The sequence below is a fragment of the Moschus berezovskii genome, chromosome 1, assembly GCF_049115385.1.
Source record: "Moschus berezovskii isolate FMDL1 chromosome 1, NW_MosBer_1.0, whole genome shotgun sequence".
Taxonomy (NCBI): domain Eukaryota; kingdom Metazoa; phylum Chordata; class Mammalia; order Artiodactyla; family Moschidae; genus Moschus; species Moschus berezovskii.
In genome coordinates, this window is record NC_142460.1 from 91,179,373 (window position 1) to 91,199,811 (window position 20,439).

A 20,439-nucleotide genomic window follows, 5' to 3' on the forward strand; every position below is an offset into this window, starting at 1 on the left:
CAAATCATGTTGGGAGCCTTCAGGAATTATGAACAAGTAAAACCTCTGTCAAAATAATAGATGTGTAGTTAAAGCTAAGGCCAGCTATAAAGCCAGACATATACCCTAAGAGCACATGCAAGTCCATTATGATACTGCATTTTGGGAACCAAGCATTTACTTATATCCCTAACATGATAATGAAAAAGAATGCCAGTACCTGTAGCTGCAGGGAAGAACACCCCGAAGACAGTGAAAAAGGACTCTCCAGGGCTGTAATCTGGCAGAGTGTTGTTCTGTAGCAGTTCTGGTGAATATCCAATAAAACCATGTTCTGAAATAATACAGAAGAAAGCAAAATGAGCTGAGTGACAAGACATAGCACAAGTTCCCTAGATTACAGTCCCAGCTTTAAATAGTAAATAGTCCCAGTTTTAAACAGTAACTTTAAATAGTAAAAGGTAGGTATGATGTGGGGGGCAGGGAGAGAGCACAGAAGATAATAGAAACGTCTCCTTCCCACATCTAGGGCTTGACTTTTGTGTATCTATATCTGCAGAGATAGGTAAATAAAATGACATGAAGCAGAGAGTAGTCACCTCTAGGAAAGGGAGCTTTTTTTTTTTGCTTATAGATTTCAGTACAGCTGAAATCTTTTGATGAGCATGCACTGATGTGTTTGCTTTTGATTTAAAAAATTACATTAACTCCCTGCTCAAAAACCTCCCCACAGATTCTATTAGCTACAGAATAAAGTCCAAACTCCTTAAGATGAGTGTGGAAGCTCCCCACAACCTGGCAATGGCCCACCGTTTCCTATTCGTGCTTTGCCTTTTCCTCTTCCCAGCAGTCACGCAGACAACTCTGCCCAAGTCGTCTTACCCATTCCTGTGTCCCCTGCTTCCAGACCCTTCCCCACATCTCTGAACATCGATCTAGTGCTCACTCTTCAAGGCCAACCCAAACGCCGCTCTCTTTGGGCTTTACATTAACTCTTTGGTCAGATTCCTCCTCCTAAAGTGCCCTCCATGACCAGACTCCTTGGGGCTAGAGATCTGGTCTTAAACACCTCTGTCCCCCAGGGCCAACCACTGTGCCTGCCACACAGCTGGCAGGGAGCAAATACGGGTCACGCTGAAAGAACCTTGCTCTTGGATCTTTTGCTTCCGTGCTTTCAGTCTGATGGTTCACAGACTACTTTATAGCAGGAACATCAGAGATCTCATTTCTTCAAAGCATTTTAAACATTTTTTACATTGCCTTAAATGCAGCTAAGAGATTTCACTCCTACAGATACCGCTTTTTTGTCAAAGGGGGTCACCTTGAACAGCATCTGTGGATGTGTTAGTGGGCTGTGGAATTTTAAGATACAAGTCCGGTGTCCTTGGGCTCAGGAACATGCAGGATATCCAGTGTCTGTTTTTGGAGAATGAGTTGGTTTGTTCCTGCTCACTCTAGTCCACAACTCGGTCTTGATCTTTTTCCCTCTATCCCCTCTGACATGCAAGACAAGCACTTAACAATTAGTCTCTCCATAGCTGACCCCCAGGGCTGCGGTGACAATCCCCTGCCAGCCTGTCCTCCACCACCCTCAGGGCTTAACTTCACCCTGAGCTTCCATCCAGTAAAGAGTGCCGGCTCGCTGATGAGTCCAAGATCACGGGCACTTCTCATGGCTTCCAAGATTCATATCTTCATAGGAAAAATATTTTTCCAAAAAAATAGCAAAATGAATGCTCAGTGAAGCACAAGGAACCCTGGGGAGTCCAGTCAGGACTTAAAATCATTGTCAATTGCTCTCTTTCTCCTGAACCTTAGATCCCAAGGACTGTGCAGCATTTCCGAATGTTTTGGCGTCTTCACAGCTGGTCCTCCCCTCATTAACAGAAAAGCAATAATAGCTAAGTTAACTTTAGTTTATCCGCTGGCTGACCCCGCTGACTAGACTTTCTGAGGAGAAAACCAGCCCAGCCTGCCTTGGAAGGGAGCTCAGCCAAGCTGGATGATACACAGGTCTGAGCACATTTGAGCACAGGGCTGTGCGCTGGGCAGGCCAGCCATGAGGACCATAAACACTTCATCAGGCTCCACTGATCTTGGCTGTCCCCGAGGCCACCCTGACATGGGCGGGTATTTGGTCACCAGGCCTGAAGGGCCTGGCCCCAGTCAGCCTGAAGGGTCAGAGGGATTTCAGGCGCCGTAGATGAGTCACCGGGAAGCCTCTTCTCTTTCTCCATCATCCCACCAATGAGATCCACAGATTGAGGGGATGAGTCACTTGGCTTATTTGAGGAGGCAGGGGTGGGGGCGGGGTCCCTCCTCAGCAGGATGATCACAAATGCAGCTCTCACACACTCACAAGCACGCTCACACTGACAACTGCTGCTGACCCCAGCCCTCTCCCTGCAAGTCCAGTCCTGAATTTTCTCAAGGAAATCTTAACTTCGACAAGAATTTTATGAACAGAGATGCTTGTCAATGAGTTATTTATAATCGTATAAGTGAGGAGTGTCAAAATGTCCAACTGAAAGGTTGAGGTATTTTAAATCCTTATAAAGACTCACTAGTGCCAAAGAAAACTATCCATGTTACATATGATATATATTAAGTAAGAAATTGGATACCATTTATAGGATGAATACCAAAAAAAAAAAGTTTTAATGTAAGTATGTAAGAAAAGCAAATATACCAAAAACTAATTGTTGTTGTCTATATAATGCAGTCATGGGCAATTTTTTTTTTTTAATGTTTAGAAACTTTCCATGTTGTCTCTCGTGAGCATACTCTCATGAGCATAATCAACCTATCAACAAAAATTAATGCCTTTTGTAAAAACTAACAAAACATCCCACAACTGAAAGCCTACTTTCTCCAGATAGCTTTTCTATAAACAAATTCATTTTTTTTCCTTTCCATTTATACTCTCCCTGTTTTTCAAAATGATACTTGCCCCATTTTTCAAAATGATTTAAGTAGCTTATGAGAAAAACATAGGTAAGATAGGGCAAGTAAAATAAGGGGCCAAAAAGAAACAGAAGAAAAAAAAATGAAATTGAGAAAAAGATAGGGAAGAAAAACCTACAGCCTCAGGTCTCTGAGGTAAGATCCTGCAGTGATTTTTTTCAAGCCTAGAGGAGAGATCATTTCTGACACAGCCCAGTCCAGCAGGGGAGGACCTTATGGCCACCATTCACACATGCCACATTCTGGTGGATGAGAAGGAGCCCTAGGCTCGCATGGCGGATCTGTCTCACTGCCTCTGCCCTTACTTTCCTGGGACCCTTACGACTTCCACCCACATGACAGCCCCCCACGTCATGCTCCCCAGTTCTGAGCTAGCTCCACAGAAGACCTGGCCTTCATCCTGACTTCTGGGGCCCCAGTCTCTTTCCCATAACCCTAACCTGTGGTCCAGCTGGACCTTGACTTTATGTTGCCCAGGTCAGGCACTGATGTCTCAGAATCATGTGTACTTTAAGGGGTGGCCTGAGGTCTGCTGGCCAAATCCAGCATTGCAGGGCTGAGTAGACACCACCTGCCACAGCCTCTCACAGTGGGTCTTACTGCCTGATTTGCTAATTCTTCTAGTCACGGGTCACGGGCCCATTTGAGAATCTGATGAAAGCACATTTTTCATTCCACTTGGGGGGTTCCCTGAAGCTTCCCCAACGTTCAGGACCTCTATGCTAGGGGCTGCCTCTGTACCTGAGACTTCCGGCAGGCCCCACAGGCATGGGTGGGGCATGATGTCTCAAGTCCCACCATGCCCTGCCGTGCTGTTGGTGAACAGAGGCCAACATTTCATGCTGTCATCTCTGCCGAGCAAGGCATCTGCGTGCATGGGGACAGGGCAGGTCTCCCAGGGACATCCCGGGACACTCCCTTCTGAACATAGTGACAAGTCATCATTTATTAAGCACCTCCTCTGTGCCAGTCACTGGGCACCAAGTCCTTTACAACATCATCCTTGATCCTTACAACTACCCCACAAGATCAGAAGTGAGCAAACCAGGCTCATGAAGGTGAAGAGTCTTGTCCAAGGTCACACAGCAGACCTGCCTGTATGACAGCCCTGGCCTCTCCTCTGGAAGGCCGGTCTCCAGGTCCCCAGGTCCCAACACCACCCTCCCACACAGAGGGATGCATACAGCCGAGGTTTCCTTCAACTCCGAGAGAAACGCCCACAAGGTCATGGCATCTCCCCTTCTCCACCTCTGTGGGGCCCACGGGGGTCTCCCTGTGGAATGCCACACACACTGAGGAGTGTGTGCACAGCTGGGAAGAGGCAGAGCCCAGCCTCCACCCCAGGTCTGTCTGAAGTCAACGTTTTCCATCTACCATAGCAGCTCCCTGCAATGTATCCTGAGTTGTTTCCCCAGAGATTTCTAAGGTGAGTGTCTTCGCCTCTGTGGGCCCTTCAGAGACTCTGCTGGTAGCAAGATGGGCTCTGGTGCTCTCAGCTGGTGTCTTCCAGCTCTGCAAGACCCAGAATGCCCAGTGCCTGCAGCTGCTGCGTGTGACTGTATCTGGGTTTGACCTGAACATCGGCTTCTGTATCCACACACAAAAATTCTTTGGCCCCACGTGGGTTACGAGCTTTTAGGAAGAACAAAGATAGAACAGTGAGGAAAGAGAAAGCATGATTAAAGCCAGGCAAGAACAGGAGGGAAGATGCCTGAAGCCTGGCCTTCCCCCTTGGCACTCGGGAATCACCGCTTCCTGTCACCTTAGGAAGCCCCCAGGGGGCTGCGGCTCTGCAGGGTCATGGATCTGCTCCCAAGGACTATCATGGGACCCTGCCTACCTCGTCTGGGCCAAAGGAGCCAGCCCGAGTCACACACTGCTGCAAAGGGCAGCTCCCTCAGGCTGGGCTGCACCCTCTGGGAAGGTGGCTTCTGGGAAACTCTGTGTGTCACCTGTGCCCCTGGGGTCCGCTGAAATCAGAGGAGGCCGCGGGAAGTCATCCCCCGCCCTCACCGTGGGTGTCAGATGGCAACCGCTGACTAACTTGGAAAGTGAGATTTCTAAAAATGAGCCGGCACGGCGGGGGGGGGTGGGTGGGGGGGGGTGGGCCCTGCCATCCCTCTGATAAGCCCGGGTGGGGCAGGGGGCTTCCCACCCGGTTTTCTTCTTGGCTCAGGTCCCCCACCCCTCGACCAGCAAGAGAGCCCTTTCCTGGGAACGACAATGGGAGAGGCCAGTCCAACCAGGAATAGAAAGAGCAGAGGAAGGGCCCAGGGAGAGGAAGGCGGGAGGGGCACGCTGCCCGGATCCTAGGACATCACAGGAAGAGCAGCTCTGCAAGGAAAAGGAAAGGAGAGGCCGAGCTTCTGGGAAGGGACACACACACCAAAACAAGGCCTGGGGGCGGGGAGGGCGCGAGAAGGCCGCCGGGCCTCAGAGGATCCCAGAGGAGCCGGAAGTACAGTAGGGTGAGCACTGAGGGAAAGGTGACCTGGGCGCCTTGACCAAGGGCCCCGCCTCACCCTGGACACTCACCCCTCCCGAGAGCCTCCTCCGCAGCAGAGCCCACCTGGAAACCAGGGTGGTCTGCCCACTGCCCGCATTGCCCTGATGGCTCTGGGACTCTGTCTCGTGGGGACAGAGACCTGCATTTTGGGGGAGGGACAGAAAGCCTCAAACGGCCTGACAAAGACAGGTCAGTGCCAAAGAGAAAAAAGGCGTGGCCAGGCCACATCCTATCACTGAGGCTCTCAGAGCTCTTGCCATGCAGCCCCTGCGCTTACTCAGATATGGTCCAACCCCAGAAGGTCCAAAGTGGACACAGACAGGCAGTCCGGCCCAGCAAGTGCCCAGGGGCCTGGGCTGCTCAGGGCAGTTTTCTGCCTCAGGGTTTTGGTGTCAGGCCTGGGAGCTGCAATGCATGAGGCAGCCTCAGTCATGAGAGAGCAACATGTGCCCAAACTGAACTCAAAGAGGGTAGATCTGGGAGAAGCCTGGGCTATTCTTTTCCTCCCTGGGGTGGAGCATGAGGCCCTGGGGATCTCTGGGAGGAAGGGAGAACCATGACAGGAACAAGAAACAAGACACCTGGGCTCACGCTCTGGTTCTGCCACAGACTCACTGTGGGACTGTAAGTGAGCCCTTCTTCGAAATGCAAATGGTAACTCTGTCCACCTGGAATGGGCGGGGGATGTCCACCAGGGATGAGAGTCTACAGCCTAAATGAGCCCAGGTGATGCAGATCACGCTCTCAGTAACAGGTAAACTAAATTCTCTTTCAGAACCCTTGTAATTCTGAAAGCCGCCGGTCAGAAGTCCACTCTCAGGACTCAGGGCACATCATCCAAACGCACCACTGATCTCCAGTGGCTGATACAAAATCCCGAACTAGCTTCCAGAGCTGCCAGTGCTGCCCTCCACCTCCCTGCTGTTGTGGTCCAGTCACTCAGTCGTGTCCAGTTCTCCGCGACCCCATGGACGGCAGCGCGCCAAGCCTCCCTGTCCTTCACCATCTCCCAGAGCTTGCTCAAACTCATGTCCACTGAGTCAGTGATGCCATCCAACCATCGAGTCCTCTGTTGTCCGCTTCTCCTCCTGCTTTCAATCCTTCCCAGCATCAGGGTTTTTTCTAATGAGTCAGTTCTTCACATCAGGTGGCCAAAGTACTGGAGCTTCAGAAACAGCTCTTCCAATGAATATTCAGGATTGATTTCTTTTAGGATTGACTGGTTAGATCTCCTTGCAGTCCAAGGGACTCTGAAGAGTCTTCTCCAACATCATAGTTCAAAACAATCAATTCTTCAGTGCTCAGCCTTCTTTATAGTACAACTCTCACATCCATTCATGACTACTGGAAAAATCATAGCTTTGACTAGATGGACCTTTGTCAGCAAAATAATGTCTCTGCTTTTTAATTTTCTGTCTAGGTTTGTCACAGTTTTTCTTCCAAGTAGCAAAGGGTAACCTCCCTGTTACCCTTCCCCATCTCTATGGCTGTGGATATCAAGTGTGCTCCAGACTGTGAGACAAGGTCACCACCACATTTTTCATCCACTAATGAAACAAAGCAATTATGAATTATAAGTCCTGCCACTAGGTCTTAGAGTATGACAGTCACGTGTGCCCTCCATTAATGCGTATACTAAAAGCTTCCTGGTCTAATTCATTGGTCTGTTTTTACCAGTGAGGGAACTGGCTAGAAGCCAGCTACTCAAAAGGCATGAGAGTTTAAAGTGGGAAAGGAACCCTGGCTTGGAGTCCCATTTGGAGTCCCCAAAATACTCCCTGTTTGCTGGATTCTCCCATTGATCTGGGTCATAACAATTCTAGTTCACGACAGGTGCGCCATCAGAAATACTCTGAAACTGAACCAGATCAGGCTATACTGACTGGAAGGAGCAATAATGATGGGTTAGGAAGAGATCCCCCCAAAAGGCCCCGTCCACAGCATGGATTTCCTTCTCCACAGGACTTCCGTTCCATGAGCTAGGAGCCTTCCCCAGACCACAACCGCCTCTCTGGCTTCAGCCCTGGTGAGTTTGGTCCTCCAAAGGGAGGGTGGAGAGAGGATGTGAACAGGGTTTCCAGCTCCCGGGCCCCCACCCAGAGAGAAAATACACAGAGGGAAGGCTGGGCATTCTAGCAGTGGCCAGAAGGGAAGTCTGAAGTGGAGCTGGGCCTGCCCAGAGGGCGTGGGGAGGAGCAGCCTGGAGCCTCCAGGCCCCTGGGGGAAGGCCTCCACCCTCAGGACAACTGACTGGCGGGAACAGCCGGAAAAGCCCCCAGGGCCAGGCAACCCAGGGCATGAAGGGCCTGGGTTCGGGGGATGTCAGGGCAACCCCTTTGGGAGGCAGTGGCTTAGTTTCCAGTAAGAAGAGAAGCTCCTGCCAACCCCTACAATCTAGGACAGCAGTCCTGGAATTCCTCCTGAGAAAAGGAGCTCTCACTTGTGAAAGGGGGCATTTCTAATATCTGAGAAATTGTTCCATCCTCTGACATTGGCTCTATTTTAAATGCTTAGCAAGACTTTTTTTTATAATGGCCTTGGGGTCAAGTTGAGATAAGAAGAGATTTTTCACCTGGAAAAGCCTACACAGCAGAGGACTGTCAGATGCCCTAGGAAATTTAGGAATCCGCAACTCACTTGGACCCAAGAAACAAAGAGGTGTCTTTGGATAACAACCAGGACTGCCACAAATTGCTGAGCAAAGGTTTGTGCCAGGCACTGTTCCAAGTGCATTACATATTTCTGCTCAACAAGATAGGTACATTTTTTCAGGTAAGGAAGCCAAAACACAGAGAGGAGACAAGATTCAACCCTTGGCTGCCGGGGTCAGAGCTCACCCAAAGCTGCAGGGAGTCTGGGAGAGGGGCCAGGAGCCCAGCTGGTCAGGTTGGGGCCAGATGGAAGGGACTGCAAAGCCCCCAGCCCCCAGCCTGCAAAGCCCCCACTGGCTTACCCAGCACTGCTCTCAGCTCAAAGGAGCACTGAGAAAGGAAAATCTGGCCTTCTTATCTCCTGGGGGAAAGGAATTCACTCTCCAGCCAGGATAAGTGGCTGTTTTGACAGGAAGTCTCCACCCAGGCTGTGGGTTCCTCCCAGCCACCACTTATTCCTTCTGGCTGTCCCTGCCTCTGGCATCCTAATTCCCATCCTACCTAATCCCCACACACTCCCCCACACCCCCCAAAATAATCTAACCCACCTGGGGTCCCCTACATCGACTGTCTCTGCATAGCCCCGGCCTCTGTGGCAGGTCCAGAGGTCTGACCCGGGAATCAGTCCTCAGCCCCTCTGTTGCCTGGACACTGTCTCCAGGCAGGCATTGAGAAGGGGGTGGGAGGACAAGAGGCCCCCCTGCAGGGCGCAGTCAGCATCCATGTGGTTATGCAAGCAGGGTCACCCTCCTGCCTAACACCATGCTGGAAATATCCGGACTCCACACGCCCCAGCTCTGCAGCCATGTGCAGTTCTCCCTTACCTCAAGCACTACCCAAGAAAAAAATGCAGGGGACTTACTCTTAGAATCCCACGGCAGAAGATTCAGTATCACAGGACTATAGCACGTTAACACTGCAGGTGTCCTTGTTGCAAGTCCATTGTACAAATGGGAACGCCAAGACCCAAAAAAGGAGACACCATGCCACACAGTGAGCAGCTGGCCAGGCAAGACCAGAAGAACCCAGTGCAGCCAAGCCCCTTCCAACATGTGCCCTCCTAGGCACTCATCCCTCTGTTGTCACTGCCTGCTGCCTGCCGGGTCAGGGCAAGAACTATGCTGTTTTATTTCATGATATATCTCATTGCCTAGAACCAGAGGGCAAGCAAAAAAATTATAGTTTATTAATAAACAATACAGGGACTTCCCTGGTTGTCCAGTAGCTAAGACTCCACTCCCAATGCAGAGGGCCTAGCTTCAATTCTGGGTCAGGGAACTAGATCCCACCTGCTGCAACTAAAGATCCCATGTGCCCCAAGGAAGACGAAAGACCCCATGTGCCACAACTAAGTCAAATAAATAAATACTGTTTAAAATACAAAATAAACAATGGAAACAACCCAAATATCCATCAACAGATGAGTGGAGAAACAGCACATGGTCTATCCATACAGAGTACCATTCAGCCATCGAAAGGAATGAAGCACCAACACTTGATACAACATGGATGAATCTCAAAAACACGTTAAGTGGAAAAAAAACCCGCAAAAAGACAAATACTGTATGATCCATTCATATGAAACATCTGGAATAGGCATATTCCAGAAACGGAAAACAGAACAGAGGTTATCAGGGACTGGCAGGGGAATGGAGAGTTATTTTTCCAGAAACAGTTTTTGTTTGAGGGTGATAAAAATTATTTTAGAAGAAGACAGTGGTGATGGTTGTACAACACGGTTAATGGAGTAAGTGCCACTGAATTGCACACTTTAAAAAAGGCAAATTTTATGTCATATATATTTTGCCACAATTTTTTTAAAAGCCATTTCTTTCCACAGTGCCCCCTGCAGGGACCACCTGCAGCATCCTTGTTTCAGCCAGGCCTAGTCTCTGCTTTGCAGATGTGGAATAGAGGATGAACGGAGCTCCCCAGCCAAGGCAGAGCGGAGAGGGAGGAGCAAAGCCACAGGTGCAGACTAGTCCTGGATGCAGAGTCCAATTCCCCCACCAAAGCAAGTTGCCTCCTCAGATGGAAGCAGATGAGTGAAAGCCTCAGCTCTCAGCCACTGCAAGGTGAGCACCACCCCCCACCCACACGCGCCCTCCACCGACCCTGCAGTGAGCCACCGGCCCACACACAACCCTCCCTGGAGGAACTGGGCAGAAAGTCATCTGCCCATGCACAACCCCTCCTTGGAGGAACTGGACAGAAAATCCCACGCTCTCAGGAGTTCAGGCAGAAACCCCAGCTCCTTTTGCTGACATCTAGAACTTACAAGGTTTTATTTAGGCATCACGGGCTGGGTTGTGGGACTTGGAGGAAGAGCTGTCCAGAAGCACAGACTGTGATTTCTCAATATCCACCATGCCCAGACCCCATGGAGAACTCCAGCAAAGTTAAGGACGCTATTGTCCCAGTCTTGTTTTGGACACATGTTCCTGCTTTCAATATTCTGCTGATCATTGGCACCCTGGGCCTGGGAGCAGTGTCTAACACAGGTCCCACTTAATAAGAGCTGGCCCGGAATGAATATGCCTTTAACCTGGGCTGTCCTGGGCAAGTGCGAAGAAAAAGGAGGCCAGGGATGCTCCTCTGGGGGACTTAGATGATGGGTCCTTACCTGGTCTTGGGCCAGTGGTGTCAGCATCAGCACCACCCCAGAGCTTGTTAGAACTGCGGCATCTCCCCCTGCCCCCACCTGTGTAACTGGCAGCTTTACCAATACAAGATCCCCTAATCTTGAAGCTTGAGAAGCACTGCCTTGGAGCATAACCCAGGGGCCTCCAGAGACACAGTCATCCAGGATAAACAATGTTAATAATAATAATTATTTATTAAGCACCCACTTCGTTCAGGCTATGACAGTAGGCCTCTTATATATATTATTTTATGCTCTGGCAACCCAGTAAACTAGGCATTATTACCTGATTTTCAGAAATGAGAGTGGTCAGAAAGGTTAACTAACTTGACCAAGTCTATGCAATGAGTTACAGCTGTGCTGGAATCTGAACACAGAGGTCCGAGTCCAAAGCTACAGCTCTGACAACTATGTAAGTGTGATGCAATCCTTCAAATGGGGCCAACAGTTACAGCCACTTGTCAGTTCTCTATGGGGCTCAGAAATGCACTGGCAAATGCAGTCCCCAGGGAGGTGTTCTAGGGGCTGCTGTGGTGCCTGGCGCTGGCTGGGCTCTGGGCGCTTGTGTGCTGAGATTGGACTACTTCACAGCAGAGGGATCACTATTTCTTCAGGATACATCCCTGAAGATGAATTTGCATGGCCCAACTCCCAGCAAGCATTAAGTATGGGACTGGAGAGACAAATAAATTAGATGGTGAGCAGGCTGAGGGCACCTGTGCCACAGGCTCAGAAACCTCTGGCCCTGACCCCATCTGAGCCCTGGAGTTTACGACTTGGGGCTGCATCTCCTGCCAGCCCCAAGGAGGAAGCACTCTCCTGCCGAAGGCCCCCATAGCAAACCCCACTCTCCCTTCCAGCCAGCACCCACAGGCTCCTCAGGTCGCAGAACATGGCCCGGCCCAGCCAGTCCTCTCTGCATCACCCACAGTCAGCCTGAGACTCTGTCTATAGATGGCCGTCATTCCCCACCCAAACATGAGCAACTTGAAGGCCGGTCTCTTGCCTCTGGGTCCCTCTCAGTTCAGTTCAGTCGTGTCCGACTCTTTGCGACCCCATGAATCACAGCACGCCAGGCCTCCCTGTCCATCACCAACTCCCGGAGTTCACTCAAACACATGTCCATCAAGTCGGTGATGCCATCCAGCCATCTCATTCTCTGTTGTCCCCTTCTCCTCCCACCCCAATTCCCTCCCAGCATCAGACTCTTTTCCAGTGAGTCAACTCGTCGCATGAGGTGGCCAAAGTATTGGGTCCCTCTCAGACCCCCTCAAATGTATCTCAATCTGGTCAGTGTTAGTTGCTCAGCTGTGTCTGGCTTTGTGTGACCCCATGCACTGTAGACCGCCAGGCTCCCTTGTCTACGGAATTCTCCAGGCAAGAACACTGGAGTGAGCAGTCATTACCTTCTCCAGGGGATCTACCCCACCCAGGGATCAAAGCCAGGCCTCCCTCACTGCAGGCAGATTCTTTACTGTCTAAGCCACCAGGGAAGCCAAGTAGGTGCCCCCAAAATGCTTGAATCTGAAAATGCCATCATTTGCCCCTCCACAGCCACGCTGAGGGCATCTGGTTCACCCTCCACAGCCAGAGGACTCCCTCCTGCAGTGAGCAGAGTACCAGGCTTGGCAGGGCGGAACCAGGGGTGCAGGCAGGATGTGCTAACCCACCCCTCAGGGTGTCACCCTCCATCTCCTTGAAAATCCCAGCTGCTCAGGGCTGAGGCAGGCAGCCCAGCAGGCGAGGGCCCTCCCAAGCCAGTGATTTCATGCTTCAGGCATCCATCCCAGGGAGCTGTCTGGGGAGCCTGGTGGGCCAAGCCCCCTCCTGCTCACAGAGCCGACACAAGGACAGAGCCGGGCAGCATTAGCTCGGGTTTCCTTCTGCAGCCATGACTGGGTCCTCACGGCCTCCTCAGCCTAGCAGTTTCTTTCTCTGCTTTCCACAGGCAAAGCCAGCAAATGAAAAATAATGCAATGGAGAGGGTGGGAGAGTTTTGGAGCTGGGGGCCTGGAATTCTGGGCAGTCAGTCACTCTCTTCATCAGAGGCAGCCTCAGAACAAGGGGAAGGCCTGAAGGTGCCTGCTTCTGCCCTCCTCCAGCCAGGCAGAAGTCAGGAGCACAGACCCCAGAAAACCTCCTCCTGAGGGCTGAACCCCAAAAGCCAGGAAGGCAGGGCACCTAGAGCTTCATGTCCTCTCTCTACCAGAGGAATGGTAAATGTTCAACTCAGTTGATTTTAAAAACAACAGTCACCAACATAAAGGACTATTTTTTAAAAGTTATTCCACAGGTAGAACAAATAGAGAAATGTGCTTTGCTTTCTACTTGGACTGCAAGACCAAACAAGTCAATCCTAAAGGAAATCAGTCTTGAATATTCATTGAAAGGACTGATGCTGAAGCTGAAACTCCAATACTTTGGCCACCTGATGTGAAGAACTGACTCACTGGAAAAGACCCTGATGCTGGGAAAGACTGAAGGCAGGAGGAGAAGGGGACGACAGAGGATGGCATCACCAACTCAAATGGACATGAGTTTGAGCAAGCTCCGGGAGTTGGTGATGGACAGGGAAGCCTGGCGTGTTGCAGTCTGTGGGTAGCAAAGAGTTGGACATGACTGAGCGACTGAACTGAACTAGGTCAGTCAGTGAGCAGAAGGGAGACGGAGTGGATGGCAAGAAGGGATGACCAGATGGACACAGAGAGAAAAGAGGGGAAAAGATTGGGGAGGAAAAACACAGAAAAAGAGACAAACCTAAAGGAAGAAAGAATGATGCAGGAAGAAGAGAGGAGAGAAACCAAGTATGGTTTTAAGGCATGCTGGAGATCTCAGTTCTGTTGGTTTACAAAAGTTTGGAAACCCTTACCCAGACCTGAGCCTTTGTTTACAATTCTTCACTGTTCTAATCCTTAAAAATCCTTCCGTTCAAATCCTTAATCTTTCCCCTTTCAGGGTCAGAGATTCCTTTGAGAATCTGGCAGTAGTCTGAACCCTCCCCTAGAAAAATATACATATTCACATAAAATTTTACCTGCAACTTGAGGGGTTCATGGATCCTGTTAAAAACTATTCTAGAAGCTCCACTCTGATTGAGAGACCTGTAAAGACCAAAGCAAAAACACTCCCACTGCCAAATTAAACTAAGATAAGGGAGGATGTGTTGAATCTTATGTGTATTCAAGCCATCATATCAGGCTTTTAATTATACCATTTTCTTCACTGATAGAATTTTGGGGCCTGAACACCCTTCTTTTGTTACTACCCCATTAGCGGTACTAAAAGCAAGGTTCCTTAGTCAAGGAGCTAGCTGTGTGTATGGGTGGTTATTATGCAGTAAAAGGTCTGCCTTTGACCCAGGCCAGAGTGTCTGCGCTTACCTTGAAATTAACCTTTTGCAGATTGATAGGATTATTAAGTTACACATATGCAGTAGTTCCCCCACCTGAATGTATATAAGCGTTAGCAAGGTACTGATTTAAAATGTAGATTACTAGGCCAAAATTTGAGAATCTAATTCAAACTTTTTAATGAGCTTCTTTCTAGGTGATTCTGACGCAGGCAGGCTCCAGACCACACTCTGAGACACGCTGCTCTTGTAGAGGATTGCAAGCTTCAGCAGATGTGCCGTTCCTGCATTGTGGGGGCCCTCCTTGCACACCAGGGGTGTCACTAGGCATGTATGGAGGGGTGGTCTGTGACTGTGCATCAGAAAGGCTATCTGTATGGGGTATAAAAGGCAGATAAACCATGTAGGGCATAAAAGGTATAGAGCCAAGTGAAACCCTCCAAGGGCCTCTGTGGCTCTGTGGTTCTCAAATCTGTCAGCACAGAAAGAATCACCTGGAATGCTTTTATGATTCAGTTTCCCAGGCCTCAGGCCAGTAGGGAATATATATGACACCATTGATACTAACGGTTTCCCAGTGGTTCTGACACATGGAGCTTGTTTGTTGATGGTACCCAAAGGCCAGAGGGTATTTCAATCAAGATATCAGACCACTACTGTAAAAATGCTTTGAAAAAATAAGATGCTCTTAAAATTCTCCAGCAAAAACCCAATGAACATTAGCAGGGCTTCTGCTTGCTTTTCTCTTCCTTCTCCTCCTCCTTGTTCACTGTAGACACTAACGGTGGGCTACACTGGGACAGCCTGAATGATTCCAGATGGTGAGAATTTGGACCTCTTGGCCTGACTGATCCTCCCTTTACCCTGGAGTCTTGTACAAATATTATCATTTTCTGGCTGTGCAGGGACATGAAAACAGTTGGAAGGCACTAGGTCAGGTGTAAAAGAAACTTGTGGAAAAGGAGGGACTGCTTGGTCCAGAAGTGATTGTTTTCTGAATCTCTATGAAGTGGAATCCACACAAACAGGAAGCAACAACATGCCCAAGCTTGCCCACACAGGGCCTGGCATCCAATTGGTGGGGGCAAGATATTGAGAGAAATGCTGAAAAGGCCGCCCGCTTGGCAGATTGCTGGCAGAGAGGCGGTAACAGGGACATCTGGGCACAGACCACAGCTCCACCGATACAGAGAGGGTAAGAAGATAATAACCCATAATAATTAGACTGCCTTACCCTCAATTTAGTGAGTTTTCTTTCCTTTTATATTTGATTTCTTGAAATTTGCCTTACATTCAACATGTAGACTTAATATAATGGTTTTTTCCACCTGAAAATTTGGTGTACTATAAAACGAATGGTATCTTAGAATTGAGGAAATAGGGCTTATCACCTAATTTAATCTCGAAATGACCCATGAATCAGGTGCTGTTTCCGTCTTCCAGATGAGGAAACTGGAACACAGACTGGTGACCTGCCCAGGGTCCCAGAGCGAGGAAGCAACGGAGCCAGCACTGGAGGCGTCTCCCAGGCCTCCCCCAAACCCCACCCCTCGCCTGGCATACCGTGTGCACTGTGTGAGCACACCTGCGTCAGCACACCTGACCACACAGTAGGAGCTGGGGTCATAGAGTAACTCCTGAGGGGAAAGTGCTCCAAAAAGTGACTTCCACCTGAGTCACTGCAGTGCAAGAAAGTAAAAAGTGATGGTCATTTTACCTCAAATACAAACTTGAGAAAAAATATAGAGTTTGTTTGGTTGCTATTGTTTATCTATTTTAGGCCATAACTCTACCTCTTCTCTGATTGCAGGAACTTAAGGATGTGCTGTAACTACTATATAATGATCACATTTTGGAGGTTTAGTTTAAAATGGTGTGCATTTGGACAGTGATCACAGATTCACTGTTTGAATTTATCTTATTTGTTTTTGAATGTTTCTACTGATTTCTTGTAATTGGGATATAGTGTTGAATACCTTAAGAAATCTCACATTTGGTTTCTGCCAGTTTAAGAGGAGCAGGAAGTAGTTTAACAGAAGAAATCATTGTCAATATAATAAAACCAAAAATTTATTCATTACAGTATTCAATAAGTGTTCATCTTCTGGAAAGCAGCCGAGGACAGAAAGAGAACCCCATCCTCCACTCCACACCCAACACACACACACATAAACTCAAAGAAAAAAAGCCACTATTGACATGCATTATTATTTATAATTCTTAAAAATGCCCATCCCATGTTACAGATGAGAAACTCAAAGAGTATCCGTGAGTTGCCTACAGTTACACAACTAGTAAGGAGTCTGTGTTGGGTGGCCCTAATATTAAAGCACATACCATTGTCATCGGCCATGATCTTTCCTAGTCATCGCCATGTTGAATGAGGATAGAGACCATGTCCATTTTATTCTCCACTATATCCTGGAGCCCAAAGTGGGCTTTGGTAACTGCTGGTTGGGTTGGTGGATAGAAGGGAGGCAGGAAGAGGTAAATGCACCATGGGCCGGCCCCTCGAGCAGGTGCTCTTCTCACCCCCCACCTGCACTTCTATGGCGACTGTGCTCCAACAACCCCTATCGCACTTCTGACCATGTTTCCTAGGACTGCATCCCTCTGCCTGCTGGCGCCTGCTCACTCTGATTCCTTTCCCAGTCATTCACTCAGCAAAGTGTAATTGAGAGCCAGCCACATGCCAGGTACTTTCTAAGATGCTGGGGGAAAAGCAGTAAGATTCGATGCCCATCCTGCAGGTTCCCACAGCTTAAGGCAATGATCTCTGTATTTCCTATCAGCTCTGGATACCTCAGAACCCAGTGAAGACAGGGTTTCCTGAAGCTGCCTATAAACTCTCTTACTTTCCACCAACACTTCTGCTGTTTCTGAAGTTTTGTCTGCTTATTTTCAGAGATGTCAAAGGACGGCCCACAGTGAGATTCTCCTCTCTTCCTTTTAGCATATTCTCACACTTTTCTCATCAGGGCACATTTTGCACATTGGGAGGCCTAAGAGACAGGAGTTAGGCTGCTGATGTCACACGAAGTTCCGCCCTGAGCTGTGAGATGGATGTGCCTGGAAGCACCAGCCTCAGGAGCTAGAAGAAGCCTCTTACAGGTGAGGAAACACAGGTAAAAGCCCTCCTGCCCCCACTCCTAGTGGAGTCAACTTCTCTCGGCCAGCATCCTTTCATGGCACCTACTCTGCACACCAAGAGATGAGGAGTTAGGTCAGAAGGGAACCATAGCCCACTGACTTCCAACAAATGATGACTCTAAAACCAAGCCTTATTACGAGGCAACTGAGACCCACAGATGGCAGGGCCCTGGCCCAGAGTCCCAGAGACAGCCATTGAGAGGCCCTGGCTTCATCTCTCTCAATGCAAAACACTGTAACTACAGTAGTTCTTTCTCTTTCCTGTTTAGCATCTTCTCAAAATGCATGTTAAATATCACACCCAAAGTGTACTGCTTGTTCCTTTATTCAGTAATTAGCGTGGCTAGGAGCAGTGTGAACTTGATGGATACAAAGGTCATGGAACCTGAGATCAGCTGCCAGGGTGCCAATCCTGGCTCCACGGCTTACTAGCTGTTTGACCTTGGACATAATAACCTCTCTGAACCTCAGTTTTCTCATCTTTATGGTAGGGACAAGAAGATGGAGAATAATGGAGAAATAACTCCAGAAAAAGTGAAGAGGTGGAACCAAAGCAAAAATACCCAGTTGTGGATGTGACTAGTGATGGAAGTAAAGTCCAATGCTGTGGAGAACAATATTGCATAGGAACCTGAAATGTTAGGTCCTAGAATCAAGGAAAATTGGAAGTGGTCAAACAGAAGATGGCCAAAGTGAACATTGACAATTTAGGAATCAGTGAACTAAAATGGAGCAGAATGGGTGAATTTAATTGAGACGACCATTATATCTACTACTGTGAGCAAGAATCCCTTAGAAGAAATGGAGTATCTATCATAGTCAACAAGAGTCTGAAATGCAGTACTTGGATGCAATCTCAAAAATGACAGAATGATCTCTTTTCGTTTCCAAGGCAAACCACTCAATATCACAGTAAGCCAAGTCTATGCCCCAACCACTAATGCCGAAGAGTGAAGTTGAACAAATCTATGATGACCTGCAAGACCTTCTAGAACTAACACCCAAAAGAGATGTCCTTTTCATCATAGGGGACTGGAATGCAAAAGTAGGAAGTCAAGAGATACCTAGAGTAACACTCAGGTTTGGCCTTGGAGTACAAAATGAAGCAGGGAAAAAACTAAGAAATCTTCACCAAGAGAACTCACTGGTCATAGCAAACACCATCTTCCAACAACACAAGAGAAGATTCTACATGGACATCACCAGATGGTCAATACCAAAATCAGATTGATTATATTCTTTGCAGCCAAAGATGAGAAGCTCTGTACAGTCAGCAAAAACAAGACTGGGAGCTGACTGTGGCTCAGATCATGAACTCCTCATTGCAAAATTCAGACTTAAATTGAAGAAAGTAGGGAAAACCACTAGGCCATTCAGGTATGACCTAAATCAAATCCCTTATGATTATATACTGGAAATGACAAATAGATTCAAGGGACGGGATCTCATAGATAGAGTGCTTAAAGAACTATTGATGCAGGTTCCTAACATTGTACAGGAGGCGGTGATCAAAACCATCCCCAAAGAAAAAGAAAGGCAAAATGGTTGTCTGAGGAGGCCTTACAAAGAGCTTAGAAAAGAAATGAAAGGCAAAGGAGAAAAGGAAAGATACACCCATTTGAATGCAGAGTTCCAAAGAATAGCAAGGAGAGATAAGAAAGCCTTCCTCAGGGATCAATGCAAAGAAATAGAGAAAAACAATAGAATGGGAAAGATTAGATATCTCTTCAAGAAAATTAGAGATACCAAGAAATGGTATGGACCTAACAGAAGCAGAAGATATTAAGAAGAGGTGACAAGAATACACAGAAGACGTATACAAAAAAGATCTTCACGACCAAGATAATCATGATGGTGTGATCACTCACCTAGTGCCAGACATCCTGGAATGTGGAGTCAAGTGGGCCTTAGGAAGCATCACTATGAACAAAGCTAGTGGAGGTGACGGAATTACAGTTGAGCTATTTCAAATCCTGAAAGATGATGCTGTGAAAGTGCTGCACTCAATATGCCAGCACATATGGAAAACCTCAGCAGTGGCCACAGGACTGGAAAAGGTCAGTTTTCATTCCAATCCCAAAGAAAGGCAATGCCAAAGAATGCTCAAACTACCGCACAATTGCACTCATCTCACATGCTAGTAAAGTCATGCTCAAAATTCTCCAAGCCAGGCTTCAGCAATATGTGAACCATCAACTTCCAGATGTTCAAGCTGGTTTTAGAAAAGGCAGAGGAACCAGAGATCAAATTGCCAACATCCGCTGGATCATGGAAAAAGCCAAAGTTCCAGAAAAACATCTGCTTCTGTTTCATGGACTATGCCAAAGCCTTTGACTGTGTGGATCACAATAAACTGTGGAAAATTCTGAAAGAGATGGGAATACCAGACCACCTGACCTGCCTCTTGAGAAACCTGTATGCAGGTCAGGAAGCAACAGTTAGAACTAACAACAGACTGGTTCCAAATAGTAAAAGGAGTATGTCAAGGCTGTATACTGTCACCCTGCTTATTTAACTTATATGCAGAGTACATCATGAGAAATGCTGGGCAGGAAGAAGCACAAGCTGGAATCAAGATTGCCAGGAGAAATATCAATAACCTCAGATATGGCAACCCACTCCAGTATTCTTGCCTGGAGAATCCTGTGGTCAGAGGAGCCTGGCAGGCTACAGTCCACAGGGTTGCAAAGAGTCGGACACGACTGAACGACTGCACTTTCAGATATGCAGATGACACCACCCTTATGGCAGAAAGTGAAGAGGAACTAAAGAGCCTCTTGATGAAAGTGAAAGAGGAGAGTGAAAAAGTTGGCTTAAAGCTCAATATTCAGAAAACTAAGATCATGGCATCCGATTCCATCACTTCATGGGAAATAGATGGGGAAACAATGGAAACAGTGTCAGACTTTTTTTGAGGGGGCTCCAAAATCACTGCAGATGCTGATTGCAGCCATGAAATTAAAAGATGCTTACTCCTTGGAAGGAAAGTTATGACCAACCTAGATAGCATATTAAAAAGCAGAGACATTACTTTGCCAACAAAGGTCCGTCTAGTCAAGGCTATGGTTTTTCCAGTGGTCATGTATGGATGTGAGAGTTGGACTGGGAAGAAACCTGAGTGCCGAAGAATTGATGCTTTTGAACTCTGGTGTTGGAGAAGACTCTTGAGAGTCCCTTGGACTGCAAGGAGATCCAACCA

General features: G+C 48.1%; 1 protein-coding gene across 5 annotated transcripts in view; it reads right to left on the reverse strand.

Moving 5' to 3' along the window:
- SLC12A8 (solute carrier family 12 member 8) overlaps positions 1–20,439 on the reverse strand; it is a 149,717-nt gene that overhangs the window by 60,886 nt on the left and 68,392 nt on the right. For all 5 annotated transcript variants that reach the window (XM_055397487.2, XM_055397568.2, XM_088837697.1 and 2 more), the window contains one exon: positions 200–313. In XM_055397487.2, the coding sequence (XP_055253462.2) occupies positions 200–313 (114 nt within the window). The remainder of the gene's footprint in view (positions 1–199; positions 314–20,439) is intronic.